This window comes from Engystomops pustulosus, chromosome 3, assembly GCF_040894005.1.
Source record: "Engystomops pustulosus chromosome 3, aEngPut4.maternal, whole genome shotgun sequence".
Lineage (NCBI taxonomy): Eukaryota > Metazoa > Chordata > Amphibia > Anura > Leptodactylidae > Engystomops > Engystomops pustulosus.
The window spans coordinates 195144310-195167720 of NC_092413.1; the positions used below are offsets into that span (position 1 = coordinate 195144310).

Sequence of the window (23411 nt, forward strand, 5' to 3'; positions counted from 1 at the left end):
GTCCGGACCTTATGATAGTATTCATGACTATAAGATCAAGTCTCTTACATGGATCTCCCACATTCTGGCCAGACACTACCTCACAATTTATCCCTTATTATTGAAACTGAATTTTGCTGAACCCAATCAGCAGGAAACTAATGAATTAGGTGTATTCAAGGTAAATTATACTCATGGAAGTAAGGGAGACATCATTATTTTAAAAAGTGTTGATTCTACTGCTCCTGGTATTTTTGATGTGTAACACTTGTAGTCTGCTACTTATTAACAAAATTACTGAGGCGAAGCTGCAGGGATTTATAGTCCCATAGATCTGTCTTCTTCACAAATTAATATCTATCTATCTATCTATCTATCTATTTGTATAACTCTCTGGATTGACTCCTTCTGCACCTTCCTTGCTCCTTGGATTTTACTGGACCGAGGTTTGAATCCACACCCCAGTGTGATGTTCTGCAGGAGGCTTCCAGAGTGACAGGTCAGCAGCCTCTCTGAGCCGAGGGTGTGTCTCATGTACCAACAACAATCAAGTCGGCAGAAGTTGCCGATCTCTCCATTAAACCTACCAGTTTTATGTAACTTTGTTTGCTATTGACTTGGTCTTCTGACTCCTTTACAATTTTTTTGATCTTCTAATCTAATACTGACTTTTTTGCCTGTACCTTGACTACTTTGTGATTTTGTACCTCGCCAGCATCTTTGCTCTGATACAATTGGTTAGACTTCCATGTTGTCCGTATTGTGTCTCTTTGTGTGTCATACAAAACTATGCACATATTCAAAGTAGGGAATGCCATCCAGTTGTCTTCCATTTCCAGAAAATGTCACCCATTCTACTCTGGTCTGCTTTAAGCATGTAACCAGGGGATTTTACTCTCCAGGAGGCTTTAGATGTCCATGGGACACATATGTGAGATGCACAATGTTTTCTATTGCTGGTGTTCACTGGTTTAGGGATGTAACAGGCAGAACTTTTTAGCAGCTATGGGATTAACATATATATTTGTAGAACAGGATAGAGAAGATGTGACCCATGAGTATTGACCAGTGGACAGATAACTTGATTTGGATTTGAAGAGATAATATCTACCTAAATGTCTCTTTACATATATTTTCTATTTAGTAGAAATTATAAAGCTGGATGTATGATATTACAGTTGATTTAGGGGTTTTTAATACTCCAATATCTGAGTGGAGAGAGATACAACAATATTGTGAAACAGTAAATATGCCTCATTTTTCCTGCATGGGACAGCCACATAAATCAGTACCAGGTCTATGCTGAAAAATATGTAAATTGTTCAATTTTTGCAGTTCTACTAGCCTCTAGCTACTGATAAATGACTCGCTTTTTGTCATTCTGCAGTCCATGATAAATAATCATTTAAGTCGTATTCAATATAGTGATGGTTATTATGATTCATTATAGGATCCTGGTGTCCGGGCCCCTGTTCTCTCCACTCTATAACATGATTGAGGTTTGGGGCTATTGCTCAGGTTCTTCTATACCGAACTCAGATAGAGAAATTTACTTATGTCCAGACTAACCTGCATTGTATGACAGACAGGAGGCTGGGGGTAGACAAAAGAGAAAATAATTTAATACCAAAAATCAACTACAGGTTGAACAATAAAATAACAATATACATCTAATTTCAGCTCAATGTAGAGAATGTAAACTTACTATCTAACCTCCTCAGGGCAAAAAATGTTATACCAGAAGATTCATAATCCAAAACAAAATCAAATTTTAATTATCAAATATGTTAATAAATATTTGATTTTACTTTGGATTATGAATCTTCTGGTATAATTTTTTTTTGCTCTGAAAGGGAATAAAAAGCTGGAACCTTAAAACCTAGGGCTCCTCAGTACCTATTTATCTGCCTATCTATCTATCTATCTATCTATCTATCTATCTATCTATCTATCTCATATCTATCTATCACTCTATCTATCTCATATCTATCTATCTATCTATCTATCTATCTATCTATCTATCTATCTATCTATCTCATATCTATCTATCTATCTATCTATCTATCTCATATCTATCTATCTATCTCATATCTATCTATCTATCTATCTATCTCCTATCTATCTATCTATCTATCTATCAATCAATGAACAATGCACATTTGGTGACTCCTACCAATCCATCATCTATCTACTATCTATTTATTTACTGTATCTATATTCTATCCACTTTTTCTTCCAATCTTTCTCTGTCTATCCATGTATCTATCACTCAGGGCAGGAGTAGGGCAGAGGTAGGGAATGACCTAGGGCACCACCTCTGCTCTCAATTGGGGGGTTGCAACATGGATGAGCAGGGCTGGAGCTTCTCCCCTGCAGACTCCTGTGCTGCTAACCCGGCCACTCTCATCACGTGCCTGCACCGGACTCCAGATGTGGAGAGGTAGCTGCACCTCCTCCAGCTACATGAGAGCCCGCCACCACAGCATGGGCTGCTCACCTTGGAGAGACAGCATGGAGGAGAGGAACAGGAAATATGAGGTAGCTCAGGTGGAGGGCCGGTGTTAGGGGGCGGCAAGCTAGACATTTGCCCAGGGCCCCCTGTCCTCAATGGGCCTCCTGTGTGTGAACTTATGTGGGCAGAGGATGCATTGCTCTTTTAATACCCCTTGGTTGAATGACCAGGTGTAGATGCAAATCATCCATCTTCTGTCCATATATCTATCCTCTATCTGTCTAGTTATCTAACTCCTATAGCATCACCACATCCGTAACGATCCACAGGATAAAAAAATTATTATTAAATTCACGCAATGAACACCATAAAAGAAAATAGTTAAAATCCCCCGATAAATTATGGTTTTTACCTTTTTCATCACACAAAAAAATAATCAAAACACATATCTACTCCAGAATTCTACTGTTGCAAAGTACTACATCTCCTGCAAAAAACAAGTCATCAATTCCATAGCGCAAAAAAATTAAATGTTATGCCACTTGGAAGACGGCGGTGCAAAATGATAGATTTTTCCCTACATTAGGGTTTTATTTAGCAAATTTAGTAAAATGTTAGAAAAAATATCTAGGTAAAAACGGAAAAACTAAAATGTTATGGCCTACAAAAGGGTCCATGAGAAAACTAAAATCCACTAAGGTCTGTAGGATAAAACTGGCAGCTGCTTCCCTTATGCGGCTCGCTGTGCGCCCCTACAAACAAAGTAACGTCACATGTGGGGTGTTTCCATGTCCGGGAGAAATGGCATAATAAATTTTAAGATATGTTTTCTCTTTTTAATTACTATGCAGCCTTCAAAGGGTTAAAAAACTTCCTAAAATAAGTTTCTAGTAGTTTGAGGGTTGCACTTTTATAAATAGGGGGGGGGACTTTTTTCAAACAAATTATCCCAAAAATTTCAGTTTAGAAATTTCGGGAAAAAAATGTCATCTCTGTTTGATTTGTAAGCTGTCTACCGTTATATACGAATAAAGGAACATTAAAAAAATGAGATGTTAAGATACTGGGAAAACATTTTTTAAGAGGTAAAACTATCAGTATCATCAAATTTTGAAAATGACGAATTTCTCCCAAAAATTGGCACATTTTTTTTTTAAATAAATAAACGCAAAACATATCAACCAAAATTTATCACTAACATGAAGAACAGTGTGTCAAGAAAAAAAACTCTGAAAGTCATTTTAAAGTGTTCCAAAGTTATAAACATATAAAGCAACACATGCCAGAAGTGGCCAAAAAAGTGGCCAAGTCCTCAAGGGGTTAATAAACGAGGGCTATTATGTCCAGGATATCCTGTATCTATTTTCTATTCTTCTACAAAACAAAGCATTAGTTCTCTGTATAAGAAGGATCACTCCCCAAGTATTTTCCTTGTGGAATATTTCTCCCCTCCTTGGGTCAGATTCCTATTTTTTGCTTGATTATATAACATGAATTTTCCGTACGGGAAATGAACAGATATACAGATAGATCATCTGTTGAGCAGGTGCAGATCACTTCTACGTCCTCAGCTGAGAAAGAACTAGGGTTGTATTCACACTACATGACGGTCTCACCCTGGAAAAGCAGAGCTCCCATTCCTGCAGCCATGTTATACCCCAGTCTAGTCAGTAGAGGGCAGTGTAGCATCTCTTTATCCACGGCTTCCATACAGGGACATGTTCCAAGTTCTAGAATGACCTCTCTCCTATGGATTTTCACACTTAAAAAAAAAATCCCCACCGCTGCCTGCTGATATGCAATATTCATCATTCTGCGTTATCAAGATTAATGCATAAATCAGCATCTGTTATCTCACCCCTTTAAAGGCGTTTAGCGGTGTTCTGATAACGACATGGGAAGAAGTCTTTCCATGCAATCTGATAGCCCCCTTATAGAAAGAATATACCGTGCGGCACGATACACCTCAGTAGACGTTATTTTTGTGCCGATGATTTCCTGGCCAGACTTTTGTGATATAAGCCACTTGATTTCCTGGGTATTCTCGCCCCTAGCTGCGGCGCGTCGCCCGCCGTGCCCCTGGGAGCTGATGCTGCTGATGTTATAGCACTGATTTTAATCAGCGAGCCTGAGTGCATTCACAGGTCTGCTTATATAAAAGCCTGTCTTATCTGACTCCCACTGGCTGAGCTTACTGACATATTAAAGCACCAACTAATGGGCATGGGGGGTTTTCTGGGTTAAGATTTTTTTGTGATCGGGGGTTCTGAACACTATGTAAAATGGAAAAACAGCAAAATCCTACTCTGCTGAGAAGAGTCCGAGGACTGTGTGTATATAAATGGCATCCAGCGCTTCATATTAGTGAGCTACGCAGTGTGAAACGCGTGGGTGCTTGTCACAGAATGTGTTCGGCATTAAAACTGTGACTAGAAGAAGGAAAACAAACTTGGGGTAAAATATAAAGCTCTTTTTTGGAGGTACACTCTATGCTTTCTATAGCAGCTAGATATGAAGGGGGTCATATAGGGTGAAGGGCTACTCAGGATGTACTGGTCGCTTACATAATGGATACTTCGAAGCTACATAAGAGCTGCAGATTCTGCCACATGTGTGCCTGTCGTACGGTAGCACAGCGGGCGCATGTCGGCACCGGGAAGAGAGGCTCACCCCGTCCCTCTCCACAGGGATATATGGCGCACGGCGCCTTGTGCCGAGAAAAAAATAGAACATGTCCTATCTTTGACCGGCTACAGAACGGTACGGTGATGCACACTGCACGCTCCCGTTCCTGCACGGTGCCGTACGCCCTTTGCGGCATATGGGGGATGTATATATGTCCCCCATATGGCCGTGTGAATATACCCTTACTCTGTGAAGGGAAGCTAGCTTTATACACAGTGACTGACTTTATAAACAGTGAGATGGTCAGCGATGAGTCTGTTTAGGAGGTAGCCCAGGGCCCAAGCTTTCTAGAGGGTGCATAGACACCCAAACCCCCCACCAAATTTTATACTAAAAAGGACCTTCACCCATGAAATCCTTGTACGTCTGTTCATGCTCCCAATATACATGTACAAAAGAGCCATTTCAAGACATTTGAAAGCCCTTCAAAGGTCCTGAAATCTCAGATTGAAAGCAGGCAGAAGGGGCACATCCTCCATTCCCCAAGAAGCTGATCCTAGTACCATATGTAGGAAGGGGCTAAATGTTCATACAGCCCAGGGCACATGGTCTTAATCCGCCCCTTCCCATGAGATCAGGTATGCCTGTAGAGGTAATAAGCAGGTCACTGGTGATCTATTGTGATCTCTCCAATCCACTGATTCTACTGTTTGACTCGTGATCAAGTACCTTCAGCTACATTTTAAGGTTGCCCCTTTTGGGGGCATTAATTAAGATCTTTGTTTAGAATGCTAGTCTAGATGCCCCCCATAGTGGCAATGCAGGATGTGCATAATATATGACACATGCCTCTTCATAAATTATGTGCAACCCTCTAGTAGGCCGTTCAGCCATCTACACCAGAAGGGAGTTTGGGTAGATTGTAGTCAAACTGGGTCATAAATTTGCACAGTGGTCAGAATCATTCTCCGGCATTGCTACATCTCTCTAATTGACAGTATTGGCTGGTAAAAAAAAAATGCTCTATTTGGGGGTAACAACACATAACACCAATGTTGCTTCTTTTTTATTTTTTTTCAAAACTGGTGTTTATGAAGGGTGATCTGCCACAGTGCTTATGGGGCACCCTCCTGACTCTGGTGGCTGCGTGTGAAGGCTGTAGGTTAAAGTTGTGGCCTACGGTGCAAAAAGTGTAAAGAAACTTTTAACAAAATTGTATTATTAAACAGTGAAGATGATAACAGTAAACTTTGTATTGAACTTAATGAAATCGGCTCCTGTGTCCTTCTTTTTCCACTGCCTTTCTTCCTTATTTAAGCAGTTTGTGTAAATCAGCTTTCTGTCCTGTATCCAATGACAGCTGAGGGATAAATAACATGATATGACTTAAGTCCTTACAGACAGTCCCTGGATAGTCTAATTTCTCTAAAATCTCTAGGGAAATGCAGTCTTTCTTGGAATGGAAAGAGCTCAAATTTATCTTCCTGTTGTTATCTCTATGCTGTGCACAGGGCTTCAGATATACTGCTCACTACAGGAGAAAGAAGGAATAGAAACAAAGCACAGAGAAGCTACTTTACTTATTGAAGTATATTGCAAAGTTTTTTATTATCCACTGATCTACACATTTCTGCTGTAGAAAAATGTTTCAAAACTTTAGTTACACTTTAGAAAGTGTAGAAAAAAAGTGGATGTATTTTTGAAGGGGGCCAAAATCCACATGAAAAGTTCACTTTACAGTCAAATGGTCTGCACCTTGTGCAGAGAACATGCCCAGATGGAGCCATACTGTATATTATATATGCAATTACTGAGGGCAAATACAAATGTAAAAAGGTAATAATAGCACCTAATCTCCTTGCCTTTAAAGGGGTTATACAGAGACTGTAAAGCATGGCTGCTTTCTTCCAAAAACAGCTCTACCCCTGACCATGGGTAGTGGTTGGTATTACAACTAAGCTCTAGTTATCTCTATACAGCTAAGCTCCAGTACTGACACTAACCATGGTCAGGTGTGGCACCGTTTTTGGAAGAAAGCAGCCATGTTTTTCAACCCCCGGACAACCCCTTTAATTATTTCCTCACCAGATTAACATCATGATCAATGCAAATATGAAAAACCACTAAAACACTGAAAAATATAGGACCAGGCGAGGAACAAAAGGACTGTATTTATAAACAGAAGTATTTTTTATTTTTTTTAACTCAATCAGAGGCCACAACATAGAAATCTCATCAGAGGCCGAGGGTGGCGATGTACCTGTAGTCTACACACAGCAATCTCCCACTGATCAGAAAGCCCAGACCTGGGATCTGAATACTCATTACTTTACATTCAAGCTGTTATGGCAGATACTATAACTACAGGACGCTCCCAGACCCTGCATGTCATAAAACGCAATGTACTTTTCTGGCAGAAACCAATAAAATGATATGCTGACCACAGCTCAATATCCTGCAAGGTGCAAGATGGCAAGTAATGTGTGCACCCAAACAAAGGGATAACAGCCAGGGATATTTTCCTCGGATCTTACAGTAGCAGCTATGATACTGGCACGTTACTTGTATTACTCAAGTCGCCACAACATTTTCATCAAACTTTGCAATATTACAGGTGCATATAAAAAACTTTGTAATATTTTTTTTTTTTATCAGAGGAAATTTTTTCTTTCTCCCCCCTTCTAACCTCATTCTGAAAAACAGTATATCCTCAATGTATCTCACAGAGCTATTAGATTACAACTTGGCAATAAAGTACAGGAAGAAATTTAGGGGAGGGAGAAAAACCGCTGGAGCTAATAGTATGTTTCTATCTTACCCCCAGTGCTTTATTTATACATCAGTACTTCTCCATGTCCAATTTAAAATTGCTGATGCTTCAGAGTAGGGGGAGTTATGGAGCAGATTCTTCTCCACTTCCTGTGTGATGTGTATGGGAGACAATATGGCAGCTAGTCTTCTACTGTCAGAACTAAGAATGAGATAAAGTGTGTGCAAAGGGAAACAAACTGCTAAAACGTGGCTAAAAATATCATATCAAAAGTGTCATTCCTTATGTAAAATTATATTTACAGTTATACAGGTTAAATATGAGGTATGCTCAAGGTCCATGCTCCTTAATAAAATCGATCATTGCTTGTTCAAGTCCCATAGCGGGACAAGAAAATAAAAGTAAAATAAAGTTTTTAAATAAAAATAAACTAATAAATTAATAAAAAAAGCCACCAATGCCCAGTTACATAATACACTTACATATAAAATAAAAAAAATTTGAAAATCCCCATAAAAAAACCCCACATACGGTATGTAGTATTGCCATCTCCATAATGACCCGTATCATGAAACAAAATCATTATTAAGTCCGCACAATGTACGCCGTAAAAAGATTGTAAAAAACCTGCCAAAAATTATGATTTTTACCTATCAATGCAAAAATTTTACTGTTGTAAAGCACAACATGTCCCGCAAAAAACAAACTCTCATCCAGCTATATAGAACAAAAATTAAAAGAATTATGCCAATTGGAAAATGGTGTTTATAGATTTTTTTCCCTCATATTAGGTTTTATTGTACAAAATTTAAAAAAAACTAACGCAGTAATCGTACTCACCAGTGAAATAAATTTGACATGTTACTTTCGGTAAATTGTTGACACCAAAGAAAAGACAAAAATCAATTACAGAATTGATGTTTGTTCTACACCCCCTCCCCCCCCACAAAAAAGTAAATATATTTTCAGCAATAGGGCATATCCACCTCAAAATAGTACCACTGAACAATGCATCTCATTCCGCAAATAATAAGCCCTCGCATGGCAACATTTTCGGAAAAACTAATATTTTATAGCTCAAAAAATGTTCCATTAGTCTTGAACTAAAAATTCTTCATGAACTAAATTCTATAGGGCAAAACTAGCAGCTGCATGGCCCTCCTGCTCCTCGCTGTGCACCCCTACAACAAGCAACGTCCACATGTGGGGGGGTCTCTGTACCCGGGAGAAATTGCATGATAAATTTTAAGGTGTTTTATTTTTCCTTTTTTATCTTTTGTGAATGTGTAAACTTTGGGGCTAAATGAACATATTACCGACGAAATCAGATCATTCTAAATTTCACCTCTATTTTGGGGGTGACGATTTAAATACTATGAAGATCTCAAGGGGTTAAAAATCTTCCTAAAAGTTTTTTCTGATAGTTTGAGAGGTGCAGATTTGAAAATGGGTTGATATATAGGGGGTTATAATATTATATATTTCAAATTTCATTAAAAACAATAATGATCTTCAAAAATGCCAATTCTGAAATCTTGAAGATACGGAAAACCGATGTCCAGTTTGTAAACCAGGTAACATCAAAATAAATTATCCAGACGTTATTAATTCAGAAGTTATGAAAGTAACTAATTTAGTTGGTAAAACTATCTGTCTGAAAACAAGATGATTTAGAATTTTAAAAAAGACAAATTTTTCAAAAAATGTATCATTTTAATTTTTTTTTTATAAATAAACGCAAAAATTTTCAGCCACAATTTACCACTAAAGTGAAGTACAACGTGTGACGAAAAACTGTCTTAAAATCGCTTTGATGAGTAAAAGCGCCCAAACCATATAAAGCTTCTCATGTCAGAATACAAAAAATAGGGCTGAACTTTACACTATAAAACTGGCTACATCCTGAGTGATGTATTATAATAATCATTTGTCAATTATTTTATTCTATTTTATGGTTAATAATTTTGTGAGTGACAACTGTACCTAAGATGCTGTAAGCAGCATTTAGAGATTTGCTTTACGACAGACACATAGACCATAGACCAAATTTTGGAGATGTTCATTGATGTCCACAGACAGGAGAGTTTTCCAACCATGTTATGTGACCTATGTGGAGGTCATTGTGTTTCAGGGGAGGAAATAATCTATAACTATTGTGAATTGTCTGATTTTGTCTTATCGCTCTAATTCTTGTTGTGATAATAATGAGATGGCTTCTGAGATGTAATCTCTACAGAACAGGAAGTGTCCGCCTATGATAAGGCTTAGTAGTAGGAGTGAAAACTGTATAGACAGTAACATGGAAATAAATTCTTAAATCAATAAACTCAACTTAAACTGGAATTTTTTGTGCCCATTCTGCGCATACAGTATGTTTCCAGTATATAGTACTGGATAGTATATAGTATATAGTAGTGGTAGTATATAGTATATACGGCAATAGTCTATGTTTATTTTGGAGAAGAGATTTAAAGGAAACATCTTATGTTAACACTTTCCTTTAAACACTGAAGTTTGACAATTCACTCATAATTAGAGTTGAGCGTGTAAAGGTCTCCTGGACATGACCCCCAAAAATCCTTAAAACCTGCGTCTGAATCCACATTTTAATGAGTCCATTTATCACTATTCATAATGTACCTGTGAAAACTTTGTGTGAACTTCATTAGAAGTTCAGATTCGGCTCAGTCCCCACCCCCATGCATTTAAATCAATGGAATCAACATTCCGGCGGCACATGGCGCCAGCATTTTGGGGAGAAGAGAGCGTTGCACCCCGTAACCGAACACCCCATAAATTTAAAGTTTAACGTGTCCCCTCCTTGTTACTCATAATGTTTCAAAATGTTCAAATCCTCTTGGACTGAGATCTGAATGTTTTTGGTATTCTTCTTATAGTGTATATTATATACAGATTTAGGAAAGTTAACTGGTTAAATGTACTATAAATTGATATACTACACAACAAAAGTCAAGTCACGACTAGCTGCAAACAGTTCATTCTCCAATTATACTTTGCTACGTCTATATCTCTTCACACCAGTGGGTTGGTCAGTTGGTGGGTACATGGTGAAGATCACAAGGACAAAGACTGACAGAATAAAGCCATCAATAAACGACAGCCCAAAAGCAATGTTGTTACCTTGGTCATCATCATCGTCGTCTTCCTCATCCTCTTCTTCGTCGTCATCTTCTATTTCCTCTCCTTCTTCATCTTCTTCCTCTTCATCTTCTTCAATTTCATCTTCATCGTCCCTATCTAACTCCTCATCTTCCTCATCCTCCTGGTCTTCGTTGTCATCGGAGTATTCTTCTTCCTCTTCCTTCTCATCCATTTCCTCCGTGCCGTCTGTTTCATAGCACTCGTCTACCGAGGAGTTGTCAGTTTTTGAGGAGTAAAGTTTTCTTTTTGGCGAGGGTTCTAAAGGCTTGTTTTCTTGAGTTTTCCTTTTCTTGGCCAAAGGACAGCCGTAAACACTACAATGCAGATCACAAGGCAGCCATTAGTATCTTTATATTTAGTATATCATAATTCCTGTATTATAATAAGTACATTATACTTCACATAATGTTTAGTACAGACATCATATACTGTCATACTTTTTGTGGGATACTGTATAATTTGCAGAAAACCAAAAAACTAAAAATACACGTTATTGACATACAACTCAAGCAAAACTCAGTTTCGGATATTTTTGCCTAGGGCGCACTGAAGATGAGATCTACCCACTCATATTTGTCAGAATGACTTACTTCTGGTCCAAGATGTTTGACATGGATCTTTCATCCTGTGTCTGGGTCATGCAGCTACTGTATTTGTCTGTCTCTGGTTGAGATTCTCCTTTATATTTATACATGTACTGTAAGTTATTGTTACGTAATGTGTATTGTGTTCATGTTTTTGTGTTATCTATTATTATTTTCATAGTTATTTTGCGTTACATCTTCAAAAGAAGAGCATAAACGTAATAATCTCACACATACACACAATACACACATAAACACTCATACACTATATAGTATATAGTATGTAATGTGGAATTTTGTCATCTGCTTTTATCAAGGTTAATTTCTAGCATAGGCCTTAGGGGAACGTTTTACATCAATTTATATTTATATTTATATTATATAAGGGATATATTTGCATACATTTTCACTGTACTTGGGTCGAATATAATATATTTATTATCACTGAAGGGTCATGTTTCCTTCTAATTAAAGAGGACTTTTCACATTTCCTGCCAAAACATATGAATCCCACATGAAATCTAACAATTCCTAAGCATTTTTTCTTATAATTCTACATTGTCCAGGGTTATTCCTTCTAGAACAGGAAGTTGAATAAGTGTTACTAGTTAAGTAACCACCCTCAACTGGTAACACCCACTTGGATAACTAGTCAGTAAGTACAAGAAGGAATAATAAAGCAATAACATAGCATTAGAAGGATAAAATATTAAGAGAAATCAAAAGAAATGATAATCCAAGATTATTACTTCATAGGGAATGCAAATATTTAATAAAACAGACATGTCAGTAGTAGTGAAGCTTCTCTTCAAGTGGTGACTTTACTTTGACTTTTCGAGCAACTGAGAGTAAAACGGTCAATTTATACATATACACGGCACCGTATGCAACACATATTTTCTACATTCCCAGAGACGTTTATGGGTCATACGGAAGGAAATACTGAAGAAAATAGGACATGCTCTGGATATATGGCTGTTTTCATACGTTCGTGTGTATGAGGCCTTAGGGTTCTTCTGTAACTCATCTTTAGATGCTCACAATGGCCTAGATTTTCTAATGCTAGCTAATAGTTGGTTTGACAGTCACACGATGTTCCACATTTATCACAGTGGACCATGCTACTATAGATTTGAAGCATCTTGCACCAAGTTAAACAGGGCCCATGATCAATTTCCATTTGGGTTTAGCCAGGAAAGCTCACAGCATATAGCCTGAACCGGGCCATAGACCAGTGGTGGCAAACCTATTGCATCGGTGCCAGAGGTGGTACTCAGAGCTCTTTCTGCGGGCACTCATGGCCCATTACGGAGTTCGCCAAACACTGAATCTTCCTGCAGTCCCAGGCAACTTAAGAGACCCTGGAGAGAAGCTACAATGAGATTCTGAAATTGCCCTCCTTCTTTCAACTGTATTGGTGGCCTTCTATGTTGGGTAAAAGATCCCCTGCTCAATAATTTGACAACGTTGGACCCAAGCATTGACATGAAAACCCAATCTATGGATATGTGATATAAAAACATCCTCTAAAAAAGACCTGTATCCTGCCACTCTCTTCAATACTATGGGCATTTCAGAAATTGGCACTCTTCGGCACTCACAATCACCGTTTATGTGAGTACCAGAAATAGAGAGCTCTGTGCACAGCAACTTCTGGCACTCCCATAGTTTTGAATGGAGCATCAAGACACGTGCTTGATCTACCACTAGTGAGAATGGGAACCTTTTTTCTTCGAAATCATGGGTGTCCGGGTGGTCAGACTCCCATTTATCGGCATGAGATAACAGCTAATGTGGGGGGCTGGACAACCACTAATCTCTTATTCAGTACCTATACTTTGGATTATTTTTAGGCTGGAAAACGTTGGAATGTCAGGGTTTAATGTAATGTTTTGAAAAGGTATAAAACAGTATAGACGACATAGGGCTTGCACATCAGAAATTTGGTGTACACACCCTGAAATAGGCACAATACCCAGCGTGTGGCAAGGAATTGTGCCTACTTTCCCCATTGCGACACTTCCATACCAAGTGGGCATGCAGGGATATGAAGGGGTGCGGTCGGCTGATCAGTTTGTGCTCTTGCCCTGCGCCTGCGCAATGCATGCGTCCTTTCAGGTGCAATTCTAGGCCAGGTCAGCACTGCTGTCTGCCGGATAAATCATTAGTGCCAGTGTATGATAAATATTCTACTATATGTAAATATTTCCACATGTAATAACTCTGTTTTCCTGTCCACTTGTATTCTATACCAGCAACATACATTAATTTCCCATGCAATGGAAGCTGAACTATAAGGGTGACCTTAACCGCAGAAAAAACTGGCTAACCACACACACAATTGTAGCCCACAGCCTGAACCAGATTGCATTATTAGGATCCTTCTAAAAGACCCCGAGGTTATTTTCTTTGATAGCTTTCATATCTTGTTGATTTTATCAAAGGCTGAAAAATATTCTCCGCTCTTCATATTTCACAGCGTCTCCATGCGAGATGCTAAAAGAGGAAGCAAATACATTCCTTCACAGTTGTCTCCTTTTCCTTCCTCAATAACCCAGACATGAAACATGAATGCACGGCATCTGCAGCGGGGATTTCATGTGCTCTATAAGAGACGTGGCTTTAAAAATGTATAGCGTAGACTCTGCAAAGTTCAAGCAAGGACAGGCCTCTTAATGCAGCCTCCCCGGTTCTGCCTTCTCCCGAGCGAGCGAACACAACATTGCACTGATTAACCATCTTCTTGCCCCAAATAATATTCCCAGTCAAAGGCTAATCAATTACTGGCTAATGCAATTCATTGGCATAATTAATGAAGCTGGCAGAGGCCCTGGTGAAAGCGAGACGTCTGCGGCGGCCTACCAGGTACACATGTATCCACATATCTGATGACTCCACTGTAGGAGATAATCACATCACTAAAATGCAATTTTATCATTAAGTGAAATATACAAATTTCTGACTTCTGTGTGTCAAATAATTATTAAAATACTACAACGCCAACGAGGATGATTCCAGATTTAATGATCCCTGAAAATGCTTACTGTCTGAAGGAGAGCGACGCTCAATCTCTCCATCCATTACCCTCTTTAGACTGTCAACGTGCTTCCCCTCTTTATAAATATTATTTTTATATACCACCCCCACCCTCCGCCCGCTTTACAGATTTCATGCTCTCTTGCCATGAAGGGAAATTATAGGAATTCATCTTAGAAATACATAGTTGCAATTTGTCTCACGTATAGATGAGGGAATACCACTTAGCTCGCCCCCGGGTAGTAAATACATGATGCTAATCACTCTCATATCCAATGTGCGAAATGAATTAAGTTATGTTTTTTTCGACGCATAAAGAATTTTTAATGATCGTTTGCACCTGACAAAGATTCTCAAGATTCAGCTAAAGCGGCATTAGTACATACTTAAGGGGCCGTAGACGGAGAAATCCTTCTACTGATCTGACAGCCCGTTTAGTCGCTAGGGCGATAATCTCCGCTTTTGCCATGCCAATCTGATTGCTTTGGAATGATGCATAGGTATTGGTTACAGGTAGAAGATGGTTTTGCGGCTAATTATAACCATAATGGTTGTCAGTTATATAGTTGGAAATTTCTATTTTGGGAAAAGAGGCCAACATTTCTTTTAAGGTACAGACAGTCCCCGGGTTACGTACAAGATAGGGTCCAGAGGTTTGTTCTTAAGTTGAATTTGTATGTAAGTTGAAACTGTATATTTTATTATTGTAGATCCAGACAAAAAATATTTTGGCCCCAGTGACAATTAGAGTTTAAACATTTTTTGCTGTAATGGGGCCAAGAATTATCAATAAAGCTTCATTACAGACACCTTACAGCTGATCATTGCAGTCTGAGGCTATAGAAAAGCATTCAGAAAGCTTCGCCAGAGGTCAGAGGGGTCTGTCTGTAACTATGGGTTGTCTGTAAGTCGGGTGTCCTTAAGTAGGGGACCACCTGTATTGTTTTATGGGGCAAATATCCCGGAAAATATCATGAAAAATATTGAACTAGCTGTTATAATCTATTTATATTAGTTTGGAGGCTGGCATCTTGAATAGTCAACTGATTGATCAGGTTACCATTCACAAATCTGTACATTTAGTAGTGGCAGTGTCTGGCATTGCAGCTTACTTTCATTCACTTGAAGAAAAATATGCTGTATTACCAGGCACAGCCACTACAAAATATATAAGACTGTTCCCGGCTAACATTAATGGGGATACCGGGAGTGCCAATATAACCCCCTCTAGTCCTCTAAAACACAAATTTTTATCTCATTTTGCTTCAAATTTTTATTTGCTACAAATTTATATTCTACAAATTTTGGAGTAAGGGTTAGCGAAGCACAAGTATATTGGAAAGGACGGCACTCACCGATATCCTGTCGTAAACCAGTTCTTCTTTATTGTGAAAAAAACAATTTGTGAGTATTGTTTTTTTCACAATAAAGAAGAACTGGTTTACTACAGGATATCGGTGAGTGCCGTCCTTTCCAATATACTTGTGCTTCGCGACATATGAACTGTGCTTTTCTGGGACTTGAGCACCATTGAAACCTGGTATTTACTAACACCTGCCTTAGATTTTCGTTTGGATGCGATATATACTAATTTACATGCAGTGGTTGCTGGTAGTGCTGTCATCACTTGTTTCTGTTCTGGAGTAGCATTAGGTTTATAGTTATGGGTTTTTTTTAATGACAAGCAAGTTAGCTTCTATCCAGACGATAGGGCTCTCTTGCCGATCAGTTGGGGTCTCAGTGATGGGACCTCTGTGAATCACAAGCATGGCTGTTTGTTGCCCCCTCTCAGATTACCTAAGGTTATGTTCCATTTACCAGACAACAATAATACCATTATCTAGCTCTATAAGAAAGTACTACATACTGGGCTTTCCTATGAAAGGGACAGCTCCAAAAAAAACTGCGTAAAAGAGAGGCTAATTTTGGTGCATTTATGGTTTTCCCCCCAAAATTGTTCCATTCATTTATCCAAAACTCATTCCAATTTCTGGTGCATAAAGGATATGGAAAGAATATAAGGGCATAGACCGTTTCCTATTCTGCCTTAGGAATTACATCTCGGACCCTTATTTGCCCTACACTGTCCTGGTTGGGTGTTTAAATACCTTAATGCTACTGCTTTTAAAATATTAGTAAAATCCATAAAAGCTGAAACTATTTCAGATTCATTTACAATAAAGGCTGCTACAGTTTACCTGCTTTTAGTGTGATGGCATTAATTTTATAGAAAGAAGGTATTCACATACATTAACAATAAAGGTTAGACAGGAATGGCAGGAAATAGGGCTGACAGGAAAGCAGATTGGTGGATAATTAAGGCTTCAATCACTAAATGGAAGTATGCATTTTTCGTCTGATACATTAACCTAGCGAGTCACCAAGGGCATTATGCGAGACGCTAGGAAAGTACATGGAGAGATACTATATATACGCCATAGCGGAGAGTACAATTGTATACATAGGGCTGCAGCTACAAGCCAAGATGTTATTTATCAAACTATGTACAGATGCTTGATGGACCACCTGCTGGATTTAGCAGCTTGCGCCCTACGGACCTCAGTCAGTTGGGTACAATACAATATTTTCTAAAAGATTTAATACTGCAAAAAAGCTTTGGGGATCAGATATAGTGAACTACAAAAATATATTCTATCTAGCTTATATAAAAATACAGATTTGTCCTTCCTCCACATGCCTCTTGTCCGGACAAGATATGGAGAATATATTTTTAAAAACAGATTTTTGTGAGTTTCTGTCATGAGATGTCTCAGAAGTCTTTTCTAGCTCTATGTGAAGCCATCCAGATATCTATTCAAGATTTACATGAAGCTATTCAAAAGTCTGTTCTAGCTTTCTGTTCTAGCTTTCTTTATGGTTTATCTGAAGCCATCCAGATGTCTATCCCTATGTGAAGCCATCCAGATTTCTATTCTAAATTTGATCTATGTGAAACCATCAAGTTGTCTATTCTAAATAGTTCTATTTAAAGTTGACCAGATGTCTATCTCAAATAGGCCAAAATAAAGCCATCCATATGTCTATTCTAGATAGGTCTATGTGAAGCCATCCAGAGGTCTATCCGTATGTGAAGCCATCCAGATTTATATTCTAGATAGGTCTGTGTGAATCAATCTAGATGTCTATGCTAGGTGTATCATAATCTAGAGGCAATCTCCCAAGGTTACCTGTTTTTTCTTTGGTGGCTCATATTATCATTTATCTCACCACCACGATTTACCTTGTGGATCATTGCCTTGATATTATCTCCTGAGTTTCGGCACAAACTCATAAAGGTCAGGCCCATTACTTCACACAGCACTAACATGTTCATAGCAAAATGACATGTGGTCATTGTTGGAAGGTGGTACTGCCCAAACCACATGGACAATGGTGTATTATAGAGACACCCACTTGTGTTATACCTCTCCTCAAGAAAGTAGGGGGCCTAGCACCAATCTATTCTATCAGGTCGCTAATGTAGGTTTTACAGTGCTTCCTTGCAAGAATTTCTAGGGGCTGGCAGGCTATATACTACAGGGGGGTGGCAGTCTATATACTACAAGGGGATGGCTGGCTATATACTACAGGGGCTGGCAGGCTATATACTAGGGGACTGGCAGGCTATATACTACAAGGGCTGGCATAGTATATACTACAGGGGCTGGCAGGCTATATACTACAGGGGTTGGCAGGCTATATATTACAGGGGGCTGGCAAGCTGTATACTATGGGGTCTGGCAGACTAAATACTACAGGGGGTGTGCAGGCTATATAAAATAGGGAGCTTGTTGACTATATACTGGGGAGGCTGTGACCAATGCATTTCCCACCCTCGATTATACTTGAGTCAATAGGTTTTTCCAGTTTTTTTGTGTAAAAATAAGGGGTCTCGGTTTATACAGGGGCCTGCAGGCTATATACTACAGGGGATGGCAGGCTATATACTGCAGGGGTTGGCAGGCTATATACTACAGTGGGCTGGCAAGCTATATACTACAGGGGCTGGCAGGCTATATACTACAAGGGCTGGCATAGTATATACTACAGGGGCTGGCAGGCTATAAATTACAAGGGCTGGCAGGCTATATACTACAGGGGCTGGCAGGCTATATATTACAGGGGGCTGGCAGGCTATATGCTATGGGGTCTGGTAGGCTAAATACTACAGGGGGTTGGCAGGCTATATAAAACAGGGGGTTTGCTGGCTATATACTGGGGAGGCTGTGACCAATGCATTTCCCACTCTCGATTATACTCAAGTCAATAGGTTTTTCCAGTGTTTTGTGTTAAAATAAGGGGTCTTGGTTTATACTTGGGCCGGCTTATACTCGAGTTTATATACGGTACCTTCTATTCAACCAATGATCCCCTTATTGCTCTAAATAACAGAGATTTAGTAACAAAAGCCCTAAACAGCCAGACCAACCCGCAAACCCTTCACTGCCCTCAGTAACAAGGGTCGTTACTGTTTACTAGATGAAGCTATGAGGGACATTAACCAGCACAGAAGGAAATATCAAGACTATCAGTTTTGGTCACTGAGATTTTCACAGCAAAAAAACTTGAATATCCAGCATAAAAAAAGGAAACATCCTCAGTGGTGCTATCTTCTCAGTTATTACGTATGCAGTAGCAGAGGGCAGCATACAGGAACCCGCCAAGGGCACAGAATGCTAATTTCATCTTGGCACCATACGCATACTTCTTCTCCTATTCATCATCCTTAGAATGTATGATGCCAGTTCAATCTCTTCCTCTGCTGAATATCTGGATTTCTCTGCAAATTGATGGCTATTACATAATATTTTGGCAAATCGTTGAATGGTAAGTAGCAATCTGCAGATGAACCCACAGACCCGCGTGCTGTACGTTCTCTCGTCTTAAATCACCACATGGAAGGTCCAAGAGGCAAAAGTACAAGGATTAATGTGTAACTTGCTGTGCAATCTTGTGAAACCTCTGGCTCTCAAAATGTATAATCAGCATCTCGGCATCTCATTACTTGTACATTAACAGGTATTCCATTTTCTTAGAAAGGGCAGATCAAAATGTCACCCTGGTCCGTAAATGCAATAATGAATGGAATCTGTGATACAATTAAATGTCTATAAAAATGTTTCTCCATAGGTAATACTAAAGGAGGTTTTGTGGGACTAAAATATTGATGACCTGTGTCATGTGCGCACATGGTATGGCTAATGTCGTGTTCATCCGGCATAAAGAGTAAACTAATGTGTACAAAGACAGACAGATCTTCCCTGGATGGTGGATGGTGGAGGGACTAAATAGGTTGAGGTCAAACATATCCAATCAGATTATAGTCTGGATACAGTGGCCCAGATTTATCAAAAGTGAAGCAAACTACACCAAGCGCAGTTTTGGGTGCGGCAGATTATTGAATACTGGTGCATGGTCTTCAATTATCTGGCGCCCCTTGCACTACTCTGGAATTCTGCACCTTTTTATTTTAGGTGGACATAGAGCGTGCAACAAATTTGCTTTTATTAAATGTGACATCCGACTAAGCAGTAACACACCCCTGTAGGTTCACATGTTTCTGTCTTGTCGGACACAGCGCAGCCGCGACACAAAACTGGCGCAGACACTTTATAAACACATGTAAGAGCTCGAACATGCAAGGTCAGGCCGGCGCAGCCACAATAATAGATCTGGGCCATTGAGTTCAACCATGTTAAATTAGTTTTTGTTTTGATATGTCAACTACAATCATATTTTTTTCACTTGTTATCTGGATATGTTCAATTCATGCACATTCTATCAGATAGTTGCTCTCTTGTGAATCTGATACTTTTCCAGCGCTTATATTTTTCCGAGTCCTTTTGTGGAGCAATTTGTGGCGCACAATTACAGCTGGTCTAGGGATTTCTATTTCACCTACATGAATGGGGAGACAATTCGAAACCTTTTTTGTTTGCGCACCAAATTATTAATCCCTTACGCTACAAACCTACATCCCACTGAAAATTATAGCACGTTTCCAGCGCCACCCTGCCCCCAAATTAGTAAATGTCTGCCATTGTCTACAGAAGTAGTGCTCAAGCATATGCTTTTAGTTGTAGTCTCTGTACAATAGCCCAAATATATGAAAACTGGTGCAATCTGTATTAGTGCGGTTGGCCTCCAGTGGTGTTGTGTGCTCTGATTTGAGAATGTGACACAGCTGCACCTTTTTTCCTTGGTGCACTTTATTTCATGCTGTTGCGACATTGTTGCGCAGCTCAGTAATAATTGTGGCGCAACTTCTGTCTAATCACTAACACCTCCCTCTAGGTGCACAGTTTTCTAACACAAGTGGGGCAAACACATAATAAATACATTCACAAAAAAACAAGAAAAGATGACTGTATGGCACCACCCTATATATTAGGGTGTTTCTACCAACCTTTACAGGAGACCACCAATATCAGTTTTGTACAAAAGAGCATAAGGCGGTGCTCTAGTTCCAAGTGAGGTCTATACATGTAGATCAAAAAACGAAGTAGTAGAACGGCACTCACCCACTTTCTGCTTCTTACTTCAATTATTGATGTATACAAAAGAATACAAATTCCTGCTAGGGAGGAAAGGACGACAGGACTTCACAAAAACACAAGGCTCTGTGTCCCCGTGCGGTCCGTCGCAGGCACCGTGACGTCAGCTGCTCGCTGACATCATAGTATTCCGGCACACGCATTAGAATGTCAGCATGCGGCTGACGTCACGATGCCTGCGAAGGACCGTGCAAGGAACAGGGAGCCGATGACAGGGCCGCGATGGATAGAAGAGGACCTGCCGGGGGCGGTGGAAGGTGAGTACACTTTTTGTTTTTCTCTTGACTCAATATAAGCCAAGTTAGCATTTTTCAGCTAACATTTTGTGTAATATTTGTGTACATACGGTATAAGACGCGTGAATCTTTAGGGTCTGAAGAAAAGGGTGGTCCTCCCTTGAAGCGCATTGCCCTTGGTTTTTACACTAACCCTGGTTTTTACCAATAAAAATCCTAAATCTACCCATTTTTTTCTCCTCATTGATAACAAATTGTTGCCTGTATATGCAGAATCCACAAATATCCAATGAGTTGTTGTCTTGATTTGCTTAGTTAATATATATCCAATAAGTTGTTGTCCAAGTTCATGTATTTTCAGCTATTGTCTAATATACTGAACCAAAACATATCAGCTGCTCTCTTGGATATACAGTAAGGTTATTTCAGGTATCCGACAGCGATTCCATTGGAATAAACGTACATGCTTGACCAAGTTGGTCCATTTATGGATTAGGAAGAAACAATGCTCTGCGGGTAGTCTAGTAGTGGAAGTGGATATATAAATATAGCAATATAGCTCCAACTTGTATTATTGTTCCATTGACCCCACCTAGGACATCATGTATAAGTGCTATAAGGTATCAGCAATAAAAGCTACTGATGATGAGAAAATAGCTGGAAAATGCCTTCTCTTCCGAGCTACTGTGAGCCGAGACGGAGAGACTGACAGTGTGTACGGAATATTTTATGAATATCCCACAGTGCGCCCTGTTGTAGAGGAGCCATACATTAATTAGAGCATTCGGCAGACACTGCAATGTGTTACACGCATCCAAGTGAATCTTCATTTTTCACATGCAGTGCCACACTAATTAAAATCAGCTTTGCAATTAAATGTGGAAAATTGTGTTCTATTTCCAAGCATGGACCAAGAAGAGAATGCATTTATTTTTAGAAGATTTTATTTTGATGCAAATGACTATCCCATCACGGTGAAACCTGCAGAAAGGAAATAGGAGGATTTCTCTCCTCTATTTTTTTTTTTTTTTGTATAATACATAGTCTTCTCGGTTGCAAGTTGCAATGCTTTACTATCTCTCTGCCAGTACCTGGCCTTGTTCCAATGCTTTTAGTGAGTGCTATCTGTCAAGGCATGAATAATACAGCCCCAAGGCTGTCGGCTGAATCCAAATGAGGCATACATCAGGAAGAAAGCACTCGACTTTAGCTCCAGAACATGCTCCTGTGAAGACAGGCAATTATTCACCCACGGCTGCAGCCATGGCAATCAAACTGGTGGGTGAAAAGGTATATGAAATAAAAAAAAAAAAGAGAGAGACACAGAGAGAGGGAGAGGAGTGCGGCACAACAACCAGATAAAATTCAATAATTTTCTAATGAAGGATGTGAAATCCCTGATTTGCATATTGCGTATGGATTTGATTTTAACTCCTGCTGTCACATCCCTGTCTGTGTGAGCTGAAGGGTCTGATCAGTGACTGATTCTTGGCTTACCTGAAAGTACCAGACAAGGAAGAATATTCGGCAATGTAGCCGGTATATCCTGGTCTCACTGCCTTCGTAAGCACCGCTGACCTAAGAACTGACGTGCAGCAAGCAGTGCTCTCCGCCGACACCTCTCAGACATGAAATACCCAAGTATTATTTATTGATATGGGCAATTTGTCACTTCCTAAGTAAGATTTCACTGTAATAGCATGTAGGATGGGAAGTTCTGTATATAGGTCACCTTCACATACGAGGCGGGCTGCGGTGTAGCAAATATCGCCAAGCCAGAGACCGTGGTTGGATCTTATTATATAGCTCCATTTGTAGTCTGAATATGACAGGCGACTCATCTGATACATAGATGATCACCGCCGTATTCTGATTAATATTACAATCTAACTTATTACTGACCCATCAACAGCCACTTACTGATAATTGTACATCACAAAGGAAACCGTGATTGCTAAAATTCTCTTAGCTCTCTTACCATTAACAAAGGTTATATCTATGATCCCAACAAAT

General features: G+C 39.4%; 1 protein-coding gene across 15 annotated transcripts in view; it reads right to left on the minus strand.

Moving 5' to 3' along the window:
• Positions 1–23411, minus strand: part of MYT1L (myelin transcription factor 1 like) — a 325893-nt gene that overhangs the window by 89014 nt on the left and 213468 nt on the right. For 14 of the 15 annotated variants that reach the window (XM_072143494.1, XM_072143493.1, XM_072143492.1 and 11 more), the window contains one exon: positions 10968–11302. In XM_072143494.1, coding sequence (XP_071999595.1) covers positions 10968–11302 — 335 coding nt within the window. Of the gene's footprint in view, positions 1–10967; positions 11303–22895; positions 23017–23411 lie in introns of those variants that run through there. The other variant, XM_072143503.1, reaches the window with a different exon arrangement.